Raw genomic sequence first — 18,202 nt, 5'->3', positions numbered from 1 at the left:
TCTGAAAAAAAAAAAGAAAAAAGAAAATAAAATAAAAAACAAAATCAAAACAAACAAACAAACAAACAAAACAACCCTGTTCCCTCCCCCTATCCCCTGCTCACCAACCCATCCTCTCCTGCTTCTTCCTCTGGAATTCTCCTACACTGGGGCATAGAACTTTCACAAGGATAAGGGCCTCTCCTCCCACTGATGACCGACAACTATTCTTAAGACTAAGAAAATACATTTTTCTGTGGGTGTAAAATGGTAAGTTCTGCCTCTCTAAGTTGAATTTGGCCACTGTTGTGAGAGATGCACATCAGTGTTGACGTAAAACAACAACAACATGAAACCCAAAAGCACCTACTCCAAACTAATATTTTATTTATCTGTCTACCATCCATTTATCTATATATGTATGTATGTATGTATGTATCTATTTATCATCTATCTGTCTGTCTGTCTATCTATCTATCTATCTATCTATCTATCTATCATCTATATATTATGGTCAGGGTCTCATTCTGCAGTTGAAGTTAGCCTGGAACTTTTTATACAGCCTAGACTGACCTCTAATTTGTAGAAATTCTCCTGCCTCTGTCCCCTAATGGCTGAGATTACATAGTTAACCCACCATGCCCAGTTCAAAACCTGCTATTCCAAATCCAGAGTCTTGCTTTGAGGGCTGCCTGTGCTTTACTTTGTTTTGTTGGCTCCTCATGGTCATCCACCAAGCACTATTGTCCATAAAACCCTCCCCTTAGTCCCTGAAGCTGCATTTGCTTCACATGCCAGTGAGTATTTTTAAACACATCTCCATGGATTCTTCACCTCTTTCTGACCCTGCAGCCCTGTTCAGTATCTATGAATACAACAGAAAAGCCTTTTGTAGACACGGCTGGCACTCTGCTCAGTGAGTAGCTCTTGAAAATATGTGTTCTAACAGCACTGGCTGCTCCAGTCCTCAGGCAGCTGTGTTTTCACTATTACAAACATTGGTTCACTCTTTTCATTTGTTTTCCCTGATCTTGATCTCTACATTTACTTTTCTTTTTTTACTTCTTTCACAGTCCAAAAACTAAATTTCCAGGTAGTAGTGAATGCTATTTAAGAACAATAAGCATTTCCAGTAAAAAAACAAAAACAAAAACAAAAACCACAGACTACTTTAACATTTATGCAATGCAAAGTTATCTGGCAATTTACATTTTTATTCTTTGCTTTTTAAATAAATGTGATTTCACTGAATTAAAGTTTGGCTTTTAGTATTTTCTTACATTCACCTAGATTGCCCAGCTATATCCTGTAAATAAACACCAGATTTCTCTACAAGTTGAATGAAGATTCTCTAAAATGTCTTTATTGTGGGGCAATGGACCATGCCAGGAAACCTGGTAAGATTGAGCAGGGTTGAATGTCCTGGAACCCAGAAAAGGATGGTAGAAGCTTCAGCTGCTCCCCCCCAGGCCCCTGTCATGTGACCTCAGCACCCTATGGACAAGTCACATAGCTGCAATGCCTCCAAGCCCTTCCACACGCAGAGGATGCATCCCTAACATCTCATACCAAGCCAAAAATAGAGCATCTGCTGTCAGACCCTAACCCACCCCAAAATGTGTATAAGATCCTATCCAGAAGGAATAAAGATGTGTAAGAATTACTCCATCACCTGAGAGCATCTGTCATTAACACTTCCTGGGGAAGAGAATGTTCTCTTGAAGCTTTTGAGGCTAGAAGCTCCTCTGCACCTTGCTTGATAGCTGAGCCTCCTGGCAGCTCCGCTTTGCACAGCACAGCTGCTTGGAGCAATGGTGGTGGCATCTGCAGCAGTAGAGGCACCAGAGCAGCTGCTGCAGTTGCATTCTCCTCACTCTCCCCTTTGCTTGAATGCTCCCACCATACCAGAGATATATGCAGATAGCATGTGGTACACAGACCAGCACTTTATCATACAGACAGTTATATAATTTAACACACTATGGCCTACTGTACTGTGAAACCAGGATTAGCTTCTTCAGTATGCTATTGTGAATTACTTTGGTAGAATTTTAGCTCCTGACAACACATTCACCTGGGTGAACAATTAAGCAACCATTTTTTTTTTCTTACAGATTTCATTATTTTCATCTTACGTGCATTAGCATTTTGTCTGCATCATGTGTGTGCAGTGCCTGCGGAGGCCAAAAGGGGCCTTGGATCCTATGGGACTAGAGTAAGGGGCAGATGTGAGCCACCATGTGTGGGCTGGGAACTGAACTTCATTTCTGTGACAGGTGGAGGTGGGGTATCACTAGGACTTGTAGACTGCCAGCCTAGCCCCATATTCAGTGAGAGACCCCAATTCAAGCTAATACAGCAGACGATACCAGAAATTCTCTATCATCTACTAGATGTATGGAGGCACATAAAACTCCTCTCTCTCTCTCTCTCTCTCTCTCTCTTCTCTCTCTCCCTGCTTCTGTCTCTCTCTTTCTCTCCTTCTCTTTCTTCCTCTCTCTCTCTCTCACACACAAATAAATAAATTATACTAAATATATAAATGAATGAAATGAATATTTTCTTTTAGTTTTGTATGTTTCCTGATTCATGTTCTTTCCTAGGATTCCTCCAATTCCTCTTTCAACACAGAGTATACAATTAGAAAAACATAACTTTCTGCACTCTTTCTGAGATTGTAGCCATCAAGTGCTCTTACCCACTGAGCCATCTGTCTAGTCATTGACCAACCATGTTCAGTGGCACCATCTACCGGGACCCCACAGATTGGGATAGATGATGCAGATGGGATATCTGCACACATGCACAGGTCTGACATTTCTGACGCTGTACCTCGTGATACTTCTTCACTGTCTTCCCTGAGCTGCACGTGCAGGACTTCCAGTTGACAGTTCCACAGCCACAGTTGCCACCACAGCGCTGCACGAGGAGGCATCGTGGAAAGAAGACTGCATTGGTGAGCTTCAGCTCCTCCCTGAGATTCACCGAGTGATTCCTGGGAGTACAACTATAACGCTTGACATCATCATTGAGCCTGTCCAGGTCCACTGTAGGCAAACACACACAGGCAGTGCATGAGCAGACATGACAATAAGCAAAGACTCTGATCTGAGACAAGCCTCAAGTAGGGTTTAATTTGTCCCTGGGATCTTACTATGGAGCACTATGGTTGGAAAGATCCTATTTTTCTTTTGATCCAATTTTTATTTTGACCTTCAAAATAACAACAAACCATTAGCTGCAATATGAATCTTGTTTCAAATCCTACAACTTGTGCAGGTGTAATGTTTTTGAGACAGGTTTTACACAGTCTAGGTTTGAGCTAAACTTGCTATAAACTGGAAATAACTTTGAACTCCTGATTCCCCCTTCCAGTCCAGAGGACTGTGATTCAAGACCTGTGCCACCAGACCTTGCCCTGGCTACCTTAAAAATGATGCAAAAAGAACAAGCAAATAAGCAAACAAAATGGCTGAGAGATAAAACAAAATAGTTGGCAACTGTAAATAATTGTTTTTTATCTTTATCTCAAAGAATAAATTAACAGCCTCAGTTGTTTCCTGGTTCTAAACATTCTAAGTCCCAGTCATTGCTAAAACATACTTTGAGTTATATATGGGTAACAATAAGAGAGTTGTGTAATGTTATCTAATGATTTCTGGCACTGAACTATTTACAAATAAACAACATGAAGATACAGGTTTTATTTTTTATTTTAATCCCAAAGCCAATCAGAAGACTAGTGAGAATGGTAGTGTAGGGCAACCAAGGTTGCCTGTGTGCACGTGTCCCAGTGGGGAGAGCAAGGAGCCTACGCGTGCACTGAGTCCTAGGTGGAGCCTACGCGTGCACTGAGTCCTAGGTGGAGCCTACGCGTGCACTGAGTCCTAGGTGGCAGTAGTGTCTTGTTGCAGTGAGGATGTGGCTTTATCTTAGGACTGTCTCCTTTCTGGGGAAAGTTGTTTAAGAGTTTAGAGTCTCTCCTTCCTCCTGAAAAACATTTAAATATTTAAAAGGTGGAATAGACTGAACCTGTTATGTGATGAATGCTGGCTAACAGTCTTTATTTTAATTCACTTGATTTCCTCAACTTTTATGTTTTCCCCCCTTTAAAAGTCAATAGTTAAAATAAAAAAAGAAAATGTCAGTTTTTCTCCTCTATTTCTCTCTTTTGAATGTTTCCCTATATAATGATTATTAAGGATCCTACTGAATGGGAATTAATATGAATTAAGACTATTATACTAAACTTTCAAATTTAAGTCATTGTGATGATTAGTGTTGCTAGCAGATAGGTTTCCAGGCACACTTTGGAGGGTTAGTTGATAAAGTAAGATCCATCTTAAATGTGAGTGGAAATATTCCTTGAACAGGAATCCTGAAATGCATAAAATAAAAACAGTGATGTGAGCATTAGCATTTGTTGCTTATTCATTCTGTCTGTGGCTGCAATGTGAGCTGCTGCCTCCTCAAGCTCCTACAGCCATGCCTTCTGCACAGTGATAAACTGTAACTCCAGCTCTCTTTGCTAAGATGCTTGTGTTGAGGTACTGTAGTTATTGAAACAATGGAAAAGAAAGCAAGACAATCATAATCACTTATTTGTATAGTTATTGAATAACACACTTTAAAGAGTATTCTCAAAATCTATATCTATATTTTATTACTGATGCATACCGAAGTCACTTATTATATGACCACAGCTAGAAGAAAATCTTGACACCCACTCTTAGCTCCCTACCCTGTGCACCAGCCAGGCCACCTCAGGAGAAGCTTCACAAATGTCAGGCAGGCAATGCCAATCTCAACTGCATTCTAGCTCCTGCAAATGTCTCAGTCTGAACTCAAAACTGTTTGAGGAGCAGGAAGGAGGAATTCCTGTGGCCGAGATCAAAAGCCAAAGATAATAGCAAAATGTTTTTGAGAGAAAGAAAAATAAAAGAAGTCACAGATATGGGCCAAAAATCCATTAACTCCATATAGTCAGCTTCTCCGAGAGTAAGAGCGAATGGCCGTGTGGCCAGGTGACCCTTGAATGGGAGTTAACCGGCACCTGGGTTGATGGGTTGCCCTGAGTGCCTTTTCATATAAGCAGCTGTGCTTTGAATCTCAAGGGCAGTGCTTTATTCCTGTTCTGTGCTGAGCCCAGGACACTGTGGGGACTCAATAAATGCTAAATAATCACTGTGCATAATTTATTGCTGTTTTTTCTTCCTTTGTAAAGACACGTCATAAGTTTAGCTATAATCAATCCAGCTTTAAATTGAATGAACTCTGTCTTGGGAAAGGAACCATTTTTATTGCTGCTAAAGCCCTGCCAACAACTGCAAGCAAAGCAGGAAGGATTGCATAAACGGATTAAGAAGTGCAGCAGTCAGCAATTACAAGTGTCACCTTGAGATAAATACTCACGCTGGCTCATGCATTACTGGGATGGGGGACCAGGCTGAGGTGGAGGGCCAAATCTGCTGCCAGTGATAATGACAATGCATTTGTCCTATAGAAGAGGGGCTGGGTGGGGAATGATGCCTGAGAAGGCAGAGACAGGGCATATCAGCACTGAGATGTTTCCTTACTGCAGTTTTATGCTAGGCAACCTCTATTAAATTCCTTTGCTCCCTACCTTTTTAAAAAATGAGAATAAGGAAAGTGAAGGGAAAATCTCAAGCTGCAGTGAATCCCCGAATCCCCTTTTCTAACACACGGAAACGGAGAAACACACAGGTGGAAAGAAGAAAACCAACATCACTGGACCTGTATCATGCATTCTTAAAGGATGTTGAGCCAAAGATAGGATAGTGAATGGTTACATCTGCACATGCAGAGGTATCTATTGCAGCAGGCCTTCTCCATGGGAATACAGCAAAATGACAAGCTTCCTTCAGCAATCTAGATAAAACACAAAGCTTTGTTCCCTTTGAAGGACCTCCTCATGGCGGAGCAATCTCTTCACAGCCAAACACTGCTCACTTCCATTTCTCACAGAGAGAGATTTACAAGGCTGCCAGTTTAATACATTAAGTCATTGATGTGACTGCTGTGGTACCCAGCAGCTCTCAAAAGGGGACAGAGACCATAGAGGTACTCAGTTTAGAACTACAATGAACAGGTTGTTCTGACTGGATGCAAATAATATGAAAACCCATTCTGCACCAGGTATCAAGTTTCAAGTCAGAGAGAACTGATAACAAAATAGCTCCAACTGGAAGGAGCTCTGCATCTCCGGTGGGAGCCTCCCAGGGGAACTAGGAGACGGGCTGCCCTTCCTTTGTGTTTTCCATCTCTATGGCTGAACAGCAAGAATGTCCCAAGCTTAATTCAAAGGCACATTACTTTCATCTAATTTTCTTTATTTCACCTGAGTGGGCATGGCACGATAATGCCAATTTTGTTCTCCTTTCTAATTTACTCTAGATTTTTTAAATGGCTCTTTGACATCAGTGAAGGGTTGGGAGCTCTGCATGCTTAGTAGGCTCCATGATGTAAATCTTCTTCAGGACACAGAGATCCATAGTAGAATGTTGCCCCATTGGTTAGGAAGCACCTTCCTGTTATAGCCCCAGCCTTGAAGGTTACCCGAGCTGTGGGAAGAATTGTATTTGTAGGCTAGAATGCAGATAAAAATGTACACTTCTTTCCAATTTCTAATAGATCAGGTCCTAGGTATAGGGAAAAAGCCAGGCCTGTTTTGTTGTCCCTATTAGATTACTAGCACCAGGAACTGTATTTGGTTTTCATATATGACTGCATGAAATCTTTATTACCCACTATTTACAAATAGAAGCTTATTTTCACATGGATGAAATAGAATCTGAAAAATTAAGAAAAGACAAAACCAAAAATCAACCATCTCCAATTTCTCTTCCACTGATCTGTAAGGTTTATGGAAGCAGACTAATCATCATTATTTCTCCTCTCCTACTGTGTGGGTTCTAGTGGGAGAAGCAAATACAGCTCCTTTAAGATATTTTTCTAAAACCACATTATGTTTGCCAGTAGAAGCAAGGTAGAACTAAAGAAAAGATAACCTTGTCTGTGTGACAGATTTTTTTTTGGCTTGGAATTGGTATTCAATAACTAACAACTCCATGAATGAATCAAAGAAATCACTCAGATTCGTTTTAGCATAATCTTTCCAATCATATACAGAGGGAAAATAATTCAGATCTTATTATTGTACCTTATGCTGCAAAGCTCTTATCTCTAACCTACACTAGAATGTGGTAGGAAAGGTTGATGAAGAGCTGAGATATCAGCACGGTAGTGTGGAGATAGCTCACTGAATGGGCATGACCCACGACATAGAGCATGGCTTCTAGGATGCCCTAAGATGCCCACACTAAGGTATGTGAGGAGGACTATGGAGGAAACCTGTTAGGACAAGGGATAAACAGGTGATATTGGTGTTGTGTAGATTTATAGCACTGGGGTGATAGTGGAAGGTGAGAGGAGTACATGAATAATTGTATTTTTATAACAAACAACAAGAGGCTCTTAGCCTTTTTTCAAAGTCCATAAATTCCCCACGATGAATCTATCTGCTTTCTTTGCTTTACAATCTCACTGTGAATTTTCAAATCCCCTCTTCTATAAGTCAAGGCCTAATTGTGGAAACTAATTTATAGATCAATCAAAAATTGGAGGGAAAAGCTTCAGTTATTTAGCAATTTTTATAAGAAATTAGGACATAAATTAGGATTAGGTTTTAAACTTAAAACCATGGAATACTTTATATTTCATAATTCCCTTTGTAGGCTGAATTTCTTAAAAGTAGAAACATTTACCATTTTTATCTATAAAAATTAACCTACTATATCACAATAAAATGTTATCAGTCAAATGCTGATTTCTAAGGTTCAAAAGCATCATGAAGCAATGTGAATGTAATAGGAATTTACTAAGCCCTATAGTATGTAGGAAATCTGTTCTTGTACACACTTGAATTGATTTCACGAGAAATCTTTACTTTGTATACTGCTGTCTCCATCTTTTAGTTGTAGAGATAGATACTCGGATAGCAAGGGAATTTCTCTAAAACTAGTAAATGCTCATCCAAGATTTTTGAGGAAAAAACTGTAGGTAATAGAATGTCTGAAAGGCATTGAATTCAACTTGAAGAATATTGAGACCACTGTCGAGCAAGTCTCTGTCACTGGGAATACTACCTAAGGTTATGTATGCAGCCCATTTATGAAATAAAAATTAGGAAAACAAATGAAAGGATGCTTAAGAATCAGGCAGGTTTTTTTTCTCTTTCTTTCCCTTAAGCCTGTGAATTTGAGCTTTCAATACCAATGGATTGGAGCCAGCAAGCCAGGCCTGTCTATTTAGACAATGTCGTGAACCATTTTGAATTTGTTTCTCTTTCTGCAAATAATGGGAATAATGATACTTTCATGCCATGCATTTATTTAGCTTGAATGAATTTAGATTGTTTGAGGTCCAGGTCCACATCTCTGCTCTCACTACAGTAGGTCTGACCCACATTAATGCTGCAGACAAATGAGGTCAGCTTGAATGAGGTCAGAGTCAGCTACTGTCAGGAGTAGCTGAGGAGAGGTTGTGGCACCTTCATCTACATATCAGAGGGGCAACATCCAGGTGTGTTCAGTTTGATTCTTGTGACTTAACATTATTGTCTCAAGTAAAGACACCCAATGAGTCAGGATTCCCCATACTGGCAATTTCTGAAACCATATATGGTCTTATACAGGGACATGTCTCTGAAATCTTGGTGGTCTAGAGAGCAAAAAGATTCTATGTCTGAGAGGTTAAAAAAGAAATAAAGTTTGAGAGAGGAAATATTCAAGGATCAAAATAGTTCTAGAAACAGTTCATGGGTAGGCAGTCTCTAATAAGTTTGGTACTTCGCAACTCTTGTGTTTACTTTCAGAGAGTGCAGTGAAGATGGCATGTTTGCGGACTCCATGAGGTCTTCCAGGTACTGCGTGATCTCAGAGTCTCACAGGGAAGAGAATGGGGCTCAGAGAATAATTGGCTCTGCACTGAGATCTTCAAACAATTAAAATAAACACTCAGTGCCATTTGTGGACCTGTGACCAGGGGTTGGATATCCTGTGACTGCCTCATCCGTACATTGTTTTGCAAAGTGTAGAAATGAGCATAGTCATTTTACAAAACATGCAATTCCTCCAAAGGTATGTTTTCTTCAAAGCTACTGTTTTAGGATTTAAGTCCAAATTGTATGACAGGTTTGCGGAGCTCCAAATGTTGGTGCCATTAGGCAGCTGCTAGTGAGAACATCCATATAGTTTACCTAATTTTGCTTTACTTATAGCTATTAGAAAAAGTAAATGAAACTTGAATTAGAGAAGATTTTTTTCCTTTAACTTTTGCGTATCTGGAATGGAAGTAAAATATTGATATTATTGATTAAAATTTGGATTTTTGGAGCTATGATTGACTACAGATTTCAATTCTACATGCTACCCCTCCTATATTACTACTGAGAAATTAAAAGTTGTGTCTACTGACTTATATTCTCTACAGTCCGCTAGCAATACAGCCAGAGTTTGAGCTTAACCATCTAGGAAGTGGAGAGTAGGCTTTCCTTTATGGAACTACAGGCTTGAACATAGTGATTTGTCCCAGATCTCCTCTCACTCATTTCAAGCTCTTTTCTGGACAAGAATAGCTCAGTTGCGTCCGCTCTCCATCCCACCAGAGAAAGCAGAAGTAAATATTAACATTAGATTTCACAATATAAGCTGTTTTTGTTCCTGGTATGGTGGCCCACAACTGTGATCCCAAACTGAAGGGGCTGAGAAGATTGTAAGTGCTTGGCCAGCCTAGGCTACAGAGACTGGAATTTCACACATAAACATCACACACACACACACACACACACACACACACACACACACACACACACACACACACGATAGGTTCTTGTAATCCATTAATCGATGCCTAGACCATAAGCATTGGCTCATTCTCTGGCTAGTTATTAACTTATTTAACCCATCTGAAGTATTCTATTTCTTCTGTGTGGTTAGTTACCTCTCCTTCAGTCCTGGCCCATTTATTCTTTTGAGTCTTCCTCATAATCTCACCCCCAGCATCTCTATGGAATCTCTCTCAGTATCTGTCTTTATTATATCCTGAGATCAGCTATCTGCTGGTTTATTTTGTCTGGCCCCCCACCACCCCAGTTACCAGGCAAATCTCCCTTTTATTCTCTCACTATTTCCCAGAATCCTCTCTCTTCCTGCCAATGTCCCACTTCCTAATTTCTGTCTCAGGTAATTGGTTATTGGCATTTTTATTGACAGGTGATGCTTATAAGAGACTCTATAGGTTCTGAATGACTACTATGTGAGTTTTTGTTTCAGAGGTTTCTTTGTTACACTCGATTACATTATAGGCTTTCTCTATTCATATTCTGAGTTTGTAAACTTGTCCTCCTTACAACCATGAAAAATACCACTTTCTGATCCCTGCAAAAACCAGAAGCAAAGCTGGTAGATGAATCATTAAACAAAAATTACTGAAATTGATTGCACAATCCTATATCCCAGGTTCAGAGGTACTAAAGACAGGAGGACTATACTGTCAATGGTTTCCTAGGCTATGAAGTAACATTAAGGGTACTCGGGGGAATTCCGTGAGGTCCTGCCTCAAAAGGCAGAGTGCTTGCCCAGCATTGACAAGGCCCAGGCATAAGCACTACTTCCTTGAAACAAAAAGAAATTCTAGTTCTTTTCCTGCACAAAATTATTAATATTTTACAGTACCAATGGGAGAATATTTTGGTTTTATCTCAAAGGAAGGAGGTCTCCTTTTCTGTGTTTACTCCTTAGTCACTGCTTCCCTCCTCAGCCTCTAGAACACAGCCCCATATTTGGATTTTCAAGTTCTAAAGGCAGGAAATACCAGCCAGAATATCAAACCCAACTTCCTTTTCTCTGTGATCCAAGCAGGTGGTTCAGCCCCAGTGGGATGACAAACAATTAGACCAGCACGTTTATTCAGTATGAGACAGTGGTAACTTGGCAGGGTTAAATGAGAGGTGTTTATTTAACTCTGCCTTTGGGCTGTTTTATATGCAAGACCAGGAAATGGAACCAGAAACAACAGGGGAGAGAAAAGCACTGCTTACTTTGTCACAAACATCAAGTAGAACAGTATCTTGAATGCTCTGGCAAGGTTAGTTATTTCTATAACCAAAGGCATTCTTTACAAATGACACTCTGTCTATGAGGTAGGTTTTTTTTTTTTTTTTTTTTTTTTTTTTTTTTTTTTTTTTTTTTTTAATAGATTTCTTAAATACATTGGGCTGAGTGGGAGGAGGAGACTTCAAGGGCATAACACTTGTTAGGTGTGTCCATAGCCCTTAGTTCAATCCTCAGCACTTCAAAAATTAAATATCCAAACATATAAAGTACATGTTAGACATATCGGGTGAATGCTCTCTTCATGGTGGCTTTGAGGACACTTCAAAACATCAATAAATAATGTCAGTGCTGCAGCCTCTGTCCTCCAAAAATCTGAGTCAACATGTCTGGTGTGGGGATATGCAGCTGCATTTTATAACGTACCCCATAAAATTATTGATTCAGCTAAAGTAGCATCCATGTGAGGTTCCGGAATTGCTTATTCCCTTAAAGAAAGATTTCTTTGTGTTTGCTGTTGTGTGTCTCAAGTCCTCCTAACTTAAAAATCTGGGACCAAATGAGACACAAGATAGATTCATCATGCAAGTGACCATATTTTTCAGAACCGGCAGTTGGTTAGAGCTCGTTAAACATTCTTCAACACGTGCCATGTAGTTAGGGCTCTAGAGAGCTATCTGAATAGCTTTCACAAGCAGTGATATACAACTTACCAATAGGAACCAAAGACACAGAAAGGTTAGCAATTTAAGAAAAAAATATCACAAAACTGCATATGCTTCTGAATTAAATCTGGATCTCCTGTTATAGTGTTTCCAGGAAAGACGCACTAAGAAGTAAGGCCTTGCAGGAGCTACTGGTACTGAGATACTTTTAGACAAAGTTGGCCATCTTTGATTCTGTGTCTGATGCCAGGTATAAAATGCTTTCTGCTAGGTCTCTTCTACCTCCCTTCAGGTTGACCTACTGGAGACCTAAATATAGCAATGTTTTAAATAAAACCAATGCCATCTTTGAAATGAGGAGGTTCCTTTCCAGTTACATGGATCTGCACATGGTGTATCTAGGTAACACACCACCTCTTTTGTCCCTCCTTCATTGTGAGTGCTAAATACATAAAATTTAGGACCTAAGCTAGGAGCAGAAAGCACTGACAGATGCTTAGTAATTAGTCATTCAGGTTCAGCATTGTCATGGGTTGTGTGGGAGCAGGCTGGGCTCAGAGCCTGGAAACACCCTTTAGATTACACAGTGAGAAACAAGCCATGTCTGGGCTGAACACCTTCACAGCTATGCAACAGAAACACTAGGAGACTTGTTAGCAATACCTAGTAACAAATCTTGTCAAATTAAGCAAGGATGGAGCAGGAGTTTGACTATATATTTTTTTGTATTGGAGTTATACACATTCTTTCTCTAAGATTATGTATGCCAGCCCCATGATAAATATACCATATTACTTGTTTTCAAAGTTTTAGAATTATTATTTTTACTCAACGTTTGTCTAGACATCCTTTTCCCTTGTCTTTTCATTATTTTTCCCCAAATTTACAATGAAATGTGCTCAGATATGTTTTCAAACGATCACGTGATTTTTCCTCTTTTGTGACACTTACCTCCTAAGCCTGCCAGTCACCCAGCTGCCTAGTTCTTAGTAGATATGGTAAGAATGAACATTGTCAGTTGCAGAAAATGGATGCAACTGCAGATAATTATATTAACAAGTAAATTTCAGAATACAAATTCCATATTTTTTCATTTCTGACTTCTCGATCTCATATAGATCTCAGACAAACAGGAAACATGACAGTAGAGGAAAAAAAGAACCAGTTGGTGGTGTAGGCATGAGAAGCAGAGCATGGGGGTAGGAGGACATGCTCAACATGCAGTGGATGTTGAAGCAAGCCAACACTGAATGTGTAGAATTGAACTAGCCCACAGAGTGCTGGATGCCCACAGCAGCTCTCTGACCTCAACACTGGCAGGCCTGCACAAAGCCAACACTGATAGCTGCCAGAAAAGCCCAGCAGTTGAACACAGGGTCAAAACTAGTATGAACCAAAAACCAGAAAGCTTAGTTTGCCTGCATTATTGCCTATCCATGCAGTCTCTGGCATGTGATCCATACACAGTTCTTGACTTTGGTTTCTTCCACTATAAAATCAGGATTTACCTGCTAAGGAATAGGAAGCTAGCCTAAATATATTACTTTCTATTTCTGTTGTGTGCTATATATCGGTGCTTTTGTGCATGTGCATCTGTGTACATTGACATGAATGTGAACATGGAGGTCAGAGATTGATGCCAGATATCTATCTTCCTTGATAACTTTCTATCTTATTTTTTAATTTTAAATTTTTTGAGGTGGAGTTTCTTGGGGATCACTGAATTGGCCATACCTGCTGACCAGAGGTCCTCTGGTTTATGATTCCCCAACATTGGGACTGCATGTGTGTGCTATCGTGTCTAGCGTTTTACCTCAGTGGACACTATCCATACTCAGGTCCTAATGCTTGCAGAGCAAGCTTTTACTAACAGAGCCATTTTTCTAGGCCACAGATACTTTTTATAGGGTCTTTAAACTATAGTATATTGTTTATAGTCACAAACAAAGAACAGTTTGGACAAAACACACAACTTCATTTGAAAGAGACATACAGATGTGTGTTTTGTTCAGTACAATTAAGTCATGAATGAATTAAGGAGATTACAACACAGATACTATTCTTACTACAAACACTCTTACTTAGTGATGAAGAGCATTTAAGACTCAGTTTCTTACCTTTGGACTTCTGGTCATGGTATGACCTGCCTCTATAATGAGGGGTGTCCAGATACAAATTCTCCAGATCATCTTGCCAAGACACTGGATTGAAGTACTTAAGCAGATCTTCCACGGTATCGAATTCTGCAATAGTTTTGTCCAGGGCATCGGCAGTGAGAGTGGGATCCGTTACTGATGGAGAGTGATAGGACACCCCCTAAGAGTGACATATAGCTCAGTGTACTTTCAAAGGGTCCATTGCTGTGAAATACAACAATCACACAACCATACACAAGGAACACAGATAGGTTTCATCATCAAGATGTCATGCCACGGCAGTCTGGCACTGAATTGTCATATTATTAAGCAGAGTGTATAACTTTAATGCATAACATAGCATATGTTTTTATGAAAGTCAAATCCAACAAGACCCTGCAACCTTCAGTTTACCTTAGCTTCAATAATTTGAAAAGATATAGTCTAAGTAGGAATATAAAAGTTGACGTCTGATTTTTTGATTCCTTGTCCCAAATCTTTCATATATCAACTAACAATAGTGAGAATTACAATTCTGATCTCCCCTCATGTAATTTCTCATGATATAATCTATTCTCCCATGATAAGCTTCTGTGCCCCCCTTCCATATTACTCCCATTGCAAATGCTGTGTGAGGTGGAGCTCTGCAGACATTCTGATAAAATCTGGCACTTTAACTAACTTATTTGCTGACAACAAGGATAATCCTGGAAATGGTCTCTCTTTACTTAGGAATGAAAGGTTCACATGGGAAGTATATTGAAAGAAAAATAAAAATACTGCTACAGTTTAGCAGCAATCCCACTTGTCATTAAGAGTCTCAGAATATTGTTGAAATGAGGAACACAGTACTGCTGAAAGGATAGAAAAGGATTATGTATTTTGCCATAGAAATAAAACATTCTCATGTAAAATGCCTAAGCACTTACTCTACTAACCTTTATACAATCTCAAGGTAAATGAACCATAAATCAAACATCTCTGTGAAAATTCATGACCCATTAACAGGGAAATAGAGAGAAAGCCTCAAATGATCATCTCAACATCCTTAAAGACACAATCAAACAAATAAGATCTCCCCTCGGAAGCCATCAACCAAGGAGTACACATGGCTCCAGCTGCATATGTAGTAGAGAATGGACTTGTCATGCATCAATGGGAGAAGAGGTCCTTGGTTCTATCAAGACTTGATACATGCCCCAGAGTAGGGGAATTGAGGGTGGGGAGGTGGGAGTGGGTGGGTGGGTGGAGGAACACCCTCATAGAAGTAGGGGGAGGGAGGATGTGATAGTGTGTTTCTGGGAGGGAGGGAAACTGGGAAAGGGGATAGCATTTGAAATGTAAATAAAAAAATCCAATAAAACAAAGCAAAAACAAAAACAAAAACAAAAATAAACCAAACCAACCAGCCAAACAAACAAAAAAGATCTCCCCTCTGGTAAATAGTTCCTTTCACTAAAGGATAGTGGAAATTAATGAAAACTTGCCTTCTTAAACCTGAACTGCAGTTTTAAATTATAGTATTGTAGAAACAATACATGCTGCAGACCTCCCAATGGCAAATTAATGCTCTCACTTTCCTGCTGTTGTTCCCTTGTCCACCACTATTGTTCATAGGTCTGCAGATAACTCCACTATGCCTCATTTGTAGACGACTGCACCTGACTTGGTAAAATTAGTGAGCCCAATAGGATCATCTAGCATTGGTGTAACACAGACGCAGTATCATTTATGCTTTCTAGGACAATGGGAAGAGCATGTGGGAATTAGAGAGTGTGGTGAGGATGGAAGACAGATTGATGACTTTGTTCACTTTTAGTTAGCCCTGTCAGAATAAGCACACATCCTCATTCTCTCCGCAGCATGGTGAATTCATCACCCGTGTTTGAGGCCATGCAGGTATATACTGTTTATCTGGTCTCTTGGGTATTTGTCAAGCATGACTTAAAGAGAGACTTGTTAATATTCTGGGCCAAGACAAAGACACCCTCTGCACTCACCTTGTTGATGATAATACAACTCCATGTAGGTGCTGGCATGATGAATTGTGAAGCTTTTTTTTTTTTAATTAAGTCTTTTACATTTATTTATTATTTTATGAATATGAGTGCTTGCATGCCTGGTGTCTACGGAGGTCAAAGAGGGTATCAAGTTTCCTGGAACTGGAGCTATGGATGATTGTAAACCATCACAATGGGTACAGGGAAGTAAACCTGGGTCTTCTGCAAGAGTAGCAATTGCTCTTAAATACTGGTCTAGCTCTTGTTCCTTCAGAGTGTGTGTGTATGTGTGTGTGTGTGTGTGTGTGTGTGTGTGTTTATGTATGTGTGTGTGTCAGAGAGAGAGAGAGAGGAGAGAGAGAGAGAAAGGGAAGGAGGGAGGGAGGGAGAGGGAGAGGGAGAGGGAGAGGGAGAGGGAGAGGGAGAGGGAGAGGGAGAGAGAGAGAGAGAGAGAGAGAGAGAGAGAGAGAGAGAGAGAGAGAGAGAGATACAGAAATGAGCTGAACATTGGTGGACACACATGCTTGTATCTTCTACATCTCTCTTGATACTTAAATATTATGAATATATGACTCTTATAAGTCAGTATTGTAATTATAAGTCTTCACTGGGCCTGTACAGATAACTTATAATTAGTCTCTCTATTTCTTCTATCCCCAGTGGTTCATATTCACTATACAATTAACTTTATGTCACAATGTGGGTCTGATAGCCTCCAAATCAAAATGAGTTGACCAAAGTTATGAGATTGGCAGCATTTAAAAGCTTTTAAATAAAAGTAAGAGCAGTAGTCAAGCCATTCACACTCAAGTAAAAGCTTCTTGTTATAGCTCTGGGAAGTGGCTACAAGGAGTATTCTCAGATAGCTCTCAACAATGCCTGGAGTGTCACTATACCCAGACATTACTACAAGAACAAGCTCTTAAGGGTCTCAGTCCCTGGGATGGAGGAGGGGTGAGGTGAAGAGATACATCTCCTCTAACACTAAACTGGAAGGCAAATTCAAATCCCAGGTAAAATTGAAACCTGTCCCTCTGTGTGAGATTCATGATTGTTTTCCAGGTTCTATTTAGGGCAGTCAGCAGACACAGGAAGACAGTTAAGGGCACACTTATGTGTCATTAAGTGAGCTAATAAGCCTACAAGAATATTTGCTGTTGAAGTAAGTATTTTAAAAGTTTCTGAAAGAGAGCCACTTATGTATACCTCCTTCAGTTATACCATGTGTTTGGTTGCATTGGGCTTTTGTTATGCATTTATAAAAATAAAATAAAATGTTAAAGTCAAATTTTAATTGAATTAAAATTAACACAAAACATGTCTACTGCATAAAAAAATAACCTATAAACTACTTTGAGTAAAACAAAATATGGTGGACATAGAAATTGACAGCTCATCTAGTGATCCTTCACACTACTCTGAACAGATCTTAAAAAGAAGAGCAGTTTTAAAACAGAGGAAGGGACAACAGAGGGGAAGGTGAAAGAGAGCAGCGAAGGCAAATATGAGCAAAGCACACAATGTGTACATGACATACATCCCTGAAACACATCCTCTCTGTGTGCTAATGAAAACTAATAGAAACAACAAACAGATAACTCGATTCATATGCCTGTCCAATATGGGTAAAGCCTCAGGATCAAACCAGAGATAAATATGGACCAGGGATGGACCTTCCAAAGGGATAAGCCTATCTTCCTCTTGTTTAAAAGCCTGGCTGATGCATAATTATGTAAAGTCCATGTAAACTGTTTGGTTCTGTACTTAGAGTAGGAATAATCAGACCACCCTGAACCACCATGAGTAAGATAGAAAAGTTGAAGTGTCCTTCAGCCCTCAGCCCTGGTGTACACTGTGTCATTAGCCACAGGCGGATACCTGCCCTGCCCTTCTCCCAAGCCGGAGGAACATCTTAGTGTTGCCTGCCTCATTTCAATCTTTTCCATCTGACAGAGCTTACATACACTGAGCTAAGCATGGACCATGTGAAGCACAGACCATCACGATCAATCCTCAGTACTCTTTTTCTACGTAGTCCTCTAATGTAATATTTTTTTAAATTTTTTTGACAATTTCACATATACATATAATGCTGTCTCATTGCAATTGTCTTGTATATTGATAAAGATAAATTAGAATGTTAATGTATCTTTCAATCTCTTGCCACCTCCTTTATTCTTCTTCTATCTCTATTTCTGCAACACTTTTCCTCTCACTTTCATGGGCTCTTAAAAAAGCAAAAATCAAAATGAAACACCCTTAGTGCTGCATGTATTGGCTCAGGTGTAAAA

General features: G+C 39.7%; 1 protein-coding gene across 3 annotated transcripts in view; it reads right to left on the bottom strand.

The window, feature by feature from the left end:
* The window catches only part of Pdgfd (platelet derived growth factor D), a 222,117-nt gene that overhangs the window by 10,414 nt on the left and 193,501 nt on the right, over nucleotides 1–18,202 (bottom strand). For 2 of the 3 annotated variants that reach the window (XM_031343915.1, XM_031343916.1), the window contains exons 5-6: nucleotides 13,894–14,092; nucleotides 2,812–3,026 (exon numbers count right to left, since the gene is read on the bottom strand). In XM_031343915.1, the coding sequence (XP_031199775.1) occupies nucleotides 2,812–3,026; nucleotides 13,894–14,092 (414 nt within the window). The remainder of the gene's footprint in view (nucleotides 1–2,811; nucleotides 3,027–13,893; nucleotides 14,093–18,202) is intronic. The other variant, XM_031343917.1, reaches the window with a different exon arrangement.

The sequence above is a fragment of the Mastomys coucha genome, unplaced genomic scaffold (assembly GCF_008632895.1).
Source record: "Mastomys coucha isolate ucsf_1 unplaced genomic scaffold, UCSF_Mcou_1 pScaffold23, whole genome shotgun sequence".
Classification (NCBI taxonomy): domain Eukaryota; kingdom Metazoa; phylum Chordata; class Mammalia; order Rodentia; family Muridae; genus Mastomys; species Mastomys coucha.
This window is presented reverse-complemented; position numbering and strand designations above follow the sequence as displayed.